General features: G+C 42.6%; 1 protein-coding gene across 1 annotated transcript; it reads right to left on the bottom strand.

The window, feature by feature from the left end:
• Nucleotides 1-591: 591 nt before the first annotated feature.
• Nucleotides 592-4,702, bottom strand: LOC122782543 (vegetative cell wall protein gp1-like). Its single transcript, XM_044046918.1, has 5 exons — nt 4,625-4,702; nt 3,715-3,837; nt 3,051-3,231; nt 1,952-2,637; nt 592-1,569 (listed from the first exon to the last, which is right to left on the bottom strand). Exons 2-5 carry the CDS (start codon nt 3,835-3,837, stop codon nt 844-846), a joined length of 1,716 nt encoding a protein of 571 aa, XP_043902853.1. The 5' UTR covers nt 4,625-4,702; the 3' UTR covers nt 592-843.
• Between the last annotated feature and the right edge of the window lie 4,251 nt (nt 4,703-8,953).

Below are 8,953 nucleotides of genomic sequence, written 5' to 3'. Positions count from 1 at the left end.
CGAATCAGACTGCGGCCAGCGGTCGCCGTATTTAGTCAGGGGACATATTTCACCGACGTACAAACACACACATTGTAAAGAAAAGGTCACACAGAGCTCATAACTGACCATTCTGACACGTCTTAATTAAAAATATTTGTTCAGTACGTCCTCTATGACCGGAGCACAGACTCAGTCTGATACGATCACATAAAGCAGCTGTTTATGCAGCTCGCCGCTGGCGATCAGCGGTGCTGCACTCTCTGTGAAAATCAGTTAGGGGCATAGGGACAGCAGCGGCGAGCAGCGAGCTGCCTCAACTGTCGCTGTATGTGTGAGTGCCGTCACAGGAACAGACCTCCGACACATGGATACTTAGGGAAAGCGCCGCTGATCGCCTGTGGTTGACTGACTGGTGAATATCTGAGATATAACCAGTGGCTTTTGGAATATTTTCACTCTTAATATATCCATATACATCTATATAATGTACATATATGTATAAATAAATACCATCAGTTAAGCTATTGACTTCACCTTTTCCCACTTAAAAATAAGACGTGTGATGCTGCTTTTCTCTCTTCTACAGTTCACAATCAACAGCCGACAGTCTTATCGTCAAAGTGCTGCTTATCACACACACAAATATTTCGATCATAACCACACAGTGGCTCCACCACCATTCAATATTAAAATCATAAAACACAGTCCAACCAAACAACTGACTTGAAAATAATGATATTATCAAAGGTCCAGCAGCTAATATTCTGACTAATCATTAAACAGCTGCCTCATACCATCAGCATCCAATGAGTATAATAAGGCACCAAACCCCTTTTTAAAAACTTTAACATCTTCATCTTCTCATCTTCTTAAAAGAATCCCCTTCCTAAACTTCCACGCCATCACCAGAGCCAAGGCAGCCACTCCTGCAGCAGCCACAGTGTACTTTATATTTGATCGGCAGGCGTGCCTCTCTTTCCCTGCAGGTGGCAGTGTTTGTGGCTTCGGTTTATTCACAGGCGGTGCAGGCTCAGGTGAAGGGTGGGCGTTTAATTTTGACTCAGTACCAGCAGCGCTGGTGGTGAAGGAGGAAATTGGGGAAGGAGTGATTGTTCTGTCTGCTTCACTGTTGATGACTGAATTTGGACTGTCTCCATCCAGGATGGACACATCCTCAGATAAGTGCCCCACATGCTCCTGCACATCCATCATTTCCAAACTCTGACAGGTAGACTCCAGGTGGTTCTCCGCTGGTTCCTGTGGGTTAGATGCAACACTGTTCTCCTGGCATGGCAGTCCAGAGTCTGTGTCCTTGGTGGTGGAGGTGTCAGTAGAGCATGCAGGAATAGAGGATGAGCCAACTGACTCTGACGCAGGATAGCTTATTTCCAGGCGCGCGCTGTCACCCGAGTAGGGCCCCACTGGTGGGTTGTATGCAGGGAGAGTGGGACCGTTGTGACTGGGTGGTGGTGGGACGCTGATCAGAACATCAGGCTTGCTCAGACACAAAGAGTTGTCATCTGTGATGGAGGCGTCCATTCCGTCATCATCAGGGTGAGGAGAAGCTGGGGCTGCCGTTTCTGTCTCCTGTGGGAAAAATCAACGTCCCACGTCATTTTAATATAGAAAAAATAAATAATATTCTGTGCCTCTTGTAAATATGAATGTGGGCTGACAGCAGTGCTTCCCATAGACTACACAGGAGATTGTTCTGGGGTCCCGATAAACAATTTTCTTTAATTTTTCTTCAATATTGGCTTTACTCAGGTATTTTTCTTTTTGGGTGAACTCAAGCTCATCATCACTAGACAATGATTCACCTGTTTCATTCCATGACACAAACCTCTTCTGCTTCTTTTAAGACCATTTATTTGTGTCACTGTTGGTGTTTAAAGGCTTATTTAATTGACTGACATTGCACAGGACTTTTTTTAGTACTTACAGTGGGTGATTATAATTTGATATTTACCTGTATAGTAGAAGGCTCAGATGTCTCTTCAGGCTCCAGGACTGCAGCGGGTACTTTGCCCACAGGAGGCATGGTGTCCTGTACCGGAGGCTTCTCTGGGGTCAGTATGCGGAAAGAGGATCCATCAGTTACGTCTGAGTTTACCTGAGGTGGACTCTCAGGCTGTCTGATCTCTGTGGTCGCTGCTGTTTTAAGAGGATCAGGTTGCAATGGAGAGTCTGTTTCAACCAGTCCAACACCAGGAGGCGTCACCTCTGGCATCAGGTTTACCTCCACAGGGACATCCATGAAGTATGACTCAGAGTTTTCCTCTGGCTCCTGGTGAGCAATGACCTCCTCCCCTTTGTGTGCACTGTCAGCTGGAGTGAGTGGGGTCTCTGGGGACGGAGGAGGTGTTGATGGAACGGCTGCCACTTCAGTTTGACTCGGCTGTGGAGGCTCAGGGACAGGCTTGGGTGGAGAAACAGCCTTGGGTATGTTGGGCTGCTGCCCTGATGGGCTCTGTGGAAGCATGGGGACTTCCAGAGGAGGTGAGGTCTGAGGAGCTGGCTCCGGAGGAGCTGGTGCTTTAGCTGGTGGAGCAACAGCAGCACCAGCGCTCTCTGGACTGGACAGATGACCGGCCGGTGGTGCTGGATGGGCGTGTGCTCTTGTGGCAGTGGTGGAAGGGGAGCTGGGGCTGGGATCTAGGACAAAGCAAACAAAGTGGTCATTTAAATAAGTTTTGACTGCACAGGTCTAAAGCTCCGAGAGCGGGTGTCTGCGCTTGTCATATCAGGAAGCAACATCAAACGCACATGATGACAGGAGGTGACGGCAGTACATAAAACGATTTACCCTCCCCACTTTGGTGAGATTTCTTATTCCATGCTAATTGGCCATTAATATTAGTAATATCCTGTGGTAAAATTACATTTATCCAACTACCCACATAAAACTAATCCCATCCAAATAGTGCTTTAGAGGTCAATTGATATAGGTTTTTCTGTGGCCTATGCCAAATTTTTTTTTATCAGGGAAGCCAGTGGCTGATAACTGATGCCCATATATTAAGCCAATTTCATTTTTTTTCTCCACCAATAATGACAAATGTACTTACTGTTAACTCCTCTCAGAGTGTCATATTTTGCTTTAATCTCAGCTGCAATAGTTGGGTGTTCACACGCCTCCAGAGCTGTAATAAACTGCTCGGGCCAATTCTCCCTTCTCCTCATACAGTCCAGGAGAAGCATCATGGCCTCAGTGTTCCCACGTGTCTCAAATTTTGCGTCTATATTTTCCTGCAATGACATTTAATTCAAACATAAAAAATTATTAGATGAAGTCATAAGCGTTCATATAAAAAAACATATGTACTTCACTGGCTTCCTGTCAAATCTTGCATCATGTATAAGATCCTGCTCCTCACGTTCAAGGTCATCAACAGCCTCCCCCCTCAGTACCTCCTCCACATTAACACACCCACCCGTACTCTTGGGTCTTCTTCTTCCTCCCACCCACTCTCTGGAATGCTCTCCAACAAAAAATTTCAAATTCTCTCACCACCTTCAAATCAAACTTCAAAACTCACCTCTTCAGACATTATTGTGGTCTCCACGACCATCATGTGGTGTGGAGAGGAGAGAAAAACAAGCAGCTTCCTAGCTGCAGCCTCTCGCAACACTCTTGTAAACTAGTATCAGTACATAACAGTATTTCAACGTAATTTAAACAACCACAAGACTTAAACCTGACACATTCTTCTTACAACAAATGAAACGTACCCTGTCGTGAGTGGTGAGGCAAGGCAGGTAGACCATTACGTCCTTCACTTTCACCTTGAATACAATGTCTGACGCTTTCCCCCGCAGGTATCCATTGTACAGTTTGTCACTGGCATACGCCATCTGTAAAAGGAGACAAGAACACAAAGACAGGGAAGACTTAAACATTTTGACTCATACTGGTAAGATATCTACGATAAAGTCACTTCCTGTCTTACTTCATATAAGATGTGGAAAGCACCTGTAAAATCCAACAAGGAAAACCTGATCTGTGTGATCTGCAATAACCACGGACATAGTAAGTAATAAGATTCTTATTGTATTGATAGTGAAAATGAAAGTGTGAGTGATGATCAGCCTTCCTGTGGAAAATGAAAACACTGCGATTTCCTCTCAATTTCCCTTGATAACATTGCATTGCAGAAATGCACTCCACTCCACCAGAAAACTGAGGATTATGATGCACTTTAAATGTACATACAACGTGTGTTTTGCACATAACACGGTGGGGGGGACAATGAAAACAAAGAGACTTTATGTTGTATAAATGTACAGGAAGAATACATTCAACGCCTATTTTAACTAAAAAGAGGGAGTGGAATGATAAAAAATAAAGTTACAGACACTTTTAAATGTGCATTTGGGGATATAATAAAGCGACTAGTGGGGTTAAAAGGTATGCATTTACACGACAGAGACTGAAAACCGTGTTAAGAAAGCATACAAAAGGCGTCAACTGACAGTTATAAGTGATTAAGGTTAGAAGCTACTTTGCATTAGCTAAACAAGTACGACACAACTTAGCTAATGCAGTCAACTGCCACAGACATGTTCAATTAAACACTCGGTCAAAGTTAAAATACTCTTCTTTTACGTTAATACGCGTGATATAAGACCATTTAAGGCTCACCTTGCGTGTTGTAGTGCCTCAGAAGTTCGTGGGTTCTTAACAACTGCTATTCCTGATGTGTATCGTCTCCGTCACACACACACACACATCTGCGCAGACGTTCGTCCGGGGGGAGGGGAGGACTGCGCGAGCTCGGTTTCTATTGGACCACAGTGTCGTCAATCACATCCCGGGCCAATAGGAGGGGATGGGGAAAAGAATGCGGGGTTTCCCAAAGCGGTACGTGATGGATGACCTGAACAGAGCAGCAAGAATTCTCATTTTAAACCAGAAGGTGGCGCCACTCACTCACACAATGAGCCAGCAGGTTTCTACATGTAATTCAATCAGCATGAAATGAACAGTGATGTGCGGTAAGAGCAGATAAGTCGTTGCACAGCACTAATCTTTGTTTACCAGCTCTATGGTGACAACGTGAACAGTGAAGTGAATGAACTGCAGGATTATGGGAAAGATGGTTAATTTATGCTGTAGCTCTGCTGAACAGGGATTAATAGACATTTGAACTCATTCTTTATTCAGAGTGAAGCTTTTGACTGTGGGTACGGTGGCCCTGAAGTGCAACTCACCACCACAAATATGTCGTGTGATTTTTGTTGCGCTTTCAGCTTTTGTCGTTGTTTTTTGTTTTTATTGTGTCATCTGTTTTATTGTTGGGTTTTTGTCATTATGTGTTTTGTTTTTACTGTGCTTTTTTAAGTTTGTGTCACTTAAGCAAATTCAAAATAAGGATTTTAAACAATGAAGTTCAAAAAAGAAAAAAGTTACACACTACAGCATTAAGGAACAAAACGTTTTGGTTTATTAAAAGTTAGTCTGACTAAAAAATGTTATTGTTTATTTTTGTTTGTTAAAGTACAGTTCCTGGAAGTAGGTGGCGCTATTTCCTATGCCTATATTAAGAACATGTCATACCTCTCTGGTCATTGGCTGGAGTAAGAAAGGAACCCACACATAGAATATAATAGAATTTTATTGTCCAGCTAAAGGCGGAAATGTTGTTATATGTTAAGAGCTTAATCACTTCATCCAAATTAACAAACACTAAAACTGTTTTGCACATCTGTTTTTGACTGAAACCTTCCTCGTCTCGCAGGACAGTTGCTTGATGGCAGGAAGAAGGAGGACAAACGGACGCACAGAAATAAAACCACATCGACCCCGAGGCCGCGTCAGCAATCCATCACGCCTGAGTGAGATGGAAAAACACCATGTACGTCTCAATAAAGGAGACTGTGCTGGTTTTCAGAGCCCTTTAGCTTCAAACACAAGCCCAGATGAAAAGAGAAATATGGCTTCGGCCCAAAAAAACAGATCTCTGAGTATCACTTGCTTTAATAGTGAAGTGGAAACAAAAAAAAAAAAACATGTCGTCATTCTCTGTGTTTTCCCCCTCGGCTAATAAACTAATAAACACTGACTTTTAAAAAATAAAACTCTCACCAGCACAGCGTGAACTAGCTGTCACGAGTTCAGAGCTCGGTTTAAGTTCATCAGTTCACTCTTCGGCACAGACGGCTAACCTTTAATGCAACATATGACCGCATGAATGATGAATGACATGGCTTTCATTGACACATACAGTATTTATTTATGTACATGCCGCAGGCAGCTCACTCCTGCCTTTGCAGCAGAAAGAGCCGGGTTCACGACTCGGTCAGAACAAGGGTCTTTCTGCATGGAGTTTGCATGTTCTCCACGTGTGTGTGTGTGTGTGGGGGGGGTTTCCTCCCACAGTCCAAAAACATGCAGATTATGAGGATTAGGCAAATTGAAGTACAAATACTTCATTACTGTATTTAAGGGGCGGTTTCATTTATTTTCCACTTGTTCAAATGAAGAATAAACGTACAGTTGTCTTTAATTAATTAATTATTATACTCATAAAATGATTTCAGTCAGATTGAAAATCGCCGCAGACGCTCTCACAGATGTACATGTTGAGATTATTATTTTTGTAATTTTGGACCCTACAATTAATTTCAATGGGCTCCGGGAGGTCTCGCCCCAACGTGATTTCGTCATACGCACTGATGCATCACTGAGACCTCCCACGGCCGAGCGGACATGGCCTAATGCCGGCGGAAACGGAAATGCCTCCGTTCGCTTCTCTGTAAGTTGTGCTAACTTTACCAGCGCTTAATTGCCGATTTCATCATGGAAAAAAAGTACAAACAACTTTCTGTCACTGCAAAAAAAAGCCGTTTCATAGAAGAAAAGCTTCGGCTTATATAACTCGGACCTGACCAGCCGAACGTCGCCATAAAACAGCAAACGAAAGACAGGAGCTGGTATGAGAAGAAGGACTGGCTAACTGTCCTTCTGTCCTTGCACTCAGACCAGTGCCATGTTTTGTTTTCCCTGCCTCCTCTTTCAGATGCTGGACACTGAACAAGCCTGGATTCAGACAGGTAATACAGACTTAAAACATTTCTCTGAACAACAATAATAATAATAAACACAAATAGACAAGGATACATATGGAAAATGCTATGCGAATAAAGGAGTGATAGAGAAGGCAAAATTCAAAAGCCTTATTATACAGACAAAAACTTTTTGTGGTGTATTTTTAGTTTAATTTAAGTGAATCTTTTAAAATTACGGTATCAGGCATGAGAATGGTGCTTTGGTGTGTTTTAGTGGTGATATGCGGTAACTGTATATCACCACTGGACTATGTTACCACAGTCCATCTGAAAAACTGACTTGCCGATTGCGCCCCCTCAAAATAAAACGCCACCAGCTGCCACTGGCGGGGTAGACAATCAGACTGGCGAGAAAACACGAGGGGAAGGAGCAAGTTACCTGAAACGAGAGGAGACAACAACTAAACACCACCAGCTTTCTTGGTCATGACATAAAACTTGACAGAAACTCAAATTTCCACAGATCTACTGTCTGAGGACAAAATAACACATTTATCTTGCAAAATTAGTAAAATAATAAGTAAAATGGTGGCCCTTTAAATACAAAATTCACATATCTGTACTTTACTTCAATGCTTTACACTGCAGTTTTTACCCATTCACATGTGGGGATAAGTGTCTTGCTCAAGTACACATATAGACTAATAGAGCCAGGAAATTAACCCACAACCTTCCAGTTGAAAGACAACTCGCCCTACCACTGAGCCACCATGGCTCACTTTTACTGCTGGTGTTCACGGTGAACCCTGTCTTTCGTCCTCTGTCAGCTGAGATTGACACCAGTGCCCTCCTGCGACCCTCATGTGGAGGATAAAGTGGTAGAAGATGAGTGAATGAATGAATGAATGCAGGCAGCTCCTCTTCCTCCTCTTCCTCCTCCTCCTCCTCCTCCTCCTCTGTGAAGCAGTGGAAACAGGACTTTTATCCCCTAAAGGTAGCTCAGTGACTGCTTTGCCAGGATTATGTTTATATGACCTAGTAGAATGAAGCAGAGTGCATTAATGACTGCATTGAAAATGACATAATGGGCTTCATTATTGTTCATTAGATACTGAGATCATGGCGTCATAGGCTGCATACTTCACATACGAGTACACGAGTATCCCATGAAACTGTTTCAAACACAGAGGCTGACGTTTAGGGACATCGTCAGGGATGTTTGGTGGCGACAAAGTCGTGGTATGTGGCCCAGTCATGAGTTATTTCTCTATGTTTTATTTAAAGACTAATTTGCATCATAAATACATGTTTTTGTTGTGAACTATATCTTCATTTCACTTCAAAATTAACACTTTTATTCGGATATGATGTCACTAATATCATGATATTGCAATATCACGATGGAAAATTGTGTGGAAATTCTCTTCTCTGGCCCATGACTGACCAGATTTTATGAGCAGAAATTGAATATACTACCCATACCCTGTGTTTTATGTGTATAATAGGCAAGGGCCTTGCTTTATGGTTGCAGACAGGATTTGGCACTTGGATTTATGAGAAGAATTTGTGTACTTGTGACATCAAGCAGAATTGCTTGGTTACTTGTTGTGTCTCTCCATGCTCAGTAGGAAATAAGGAGCACATTATTCTTATTGTGAATGTTGTCAGTTCATAATAATATTTATTTAGTGACTTCTTCTTTATTCACACAAAATGAGAAAACATTTACCAGCTGAATGTGGCAAATGATAAGCACTAAGTTAGGGCTTTGCTAAGTGAAATTTTGGTACTTGCGCAGAACGCCAACTCCGACTCCAGTCAGTCTAAGCGTATACATGCAGGAGTAATCAGACTATGAATCGTATCATCCAGGTATGTTAGTCTGACTAAGACTAGCTCTATTTTAGTCAGACTAACGTGTTTACATGACATAAGGAAAAATTAATTATTGTCTTAGTCTGAC

This window comes from Solea senegalensis, linkage group LG16, assembly GCF_019176455.1.
Source record: "Solea senegalensis isolate Sse05_10M linkage group LG16, IFAPA_SoseM_1, whole genome shotgun sequence".
Taxonomy (NCBI): Eukaryota; Metazoa; Chordata; class Actinopteri; order Pleuronectiformes; family Soleidae; genus Solea; species Solea senegalensis.
This window is presented reverse-complemented; position numbering and strand designations above follow the sequence as displayed.

Bases quoted from the DNA above. Each gene is read 5' to 3' on its own strand.
- LOC122782543 (XM_044046918.1), bottom strand. From the start codon at position 3,837: ATGGCGTATGCCAGTGACAAACTGTACAATGGATACCTGCGGGGGAAA. The intron at 2,638-3,050 runs GTAAGTACATTT...GCTTTGTCCTAG, and splicing joins CACTCTGAGAGGAGTTAACA to ATCCCAGCCCCAGCTCCCCT. The intron at 1,570-1,951 runs GTAAATATCAAA...TTTTTCCCACAG, and splicing joins CTGAGCCTTCTACTATACAG to GAGACAGAAACGGCAGCCCC.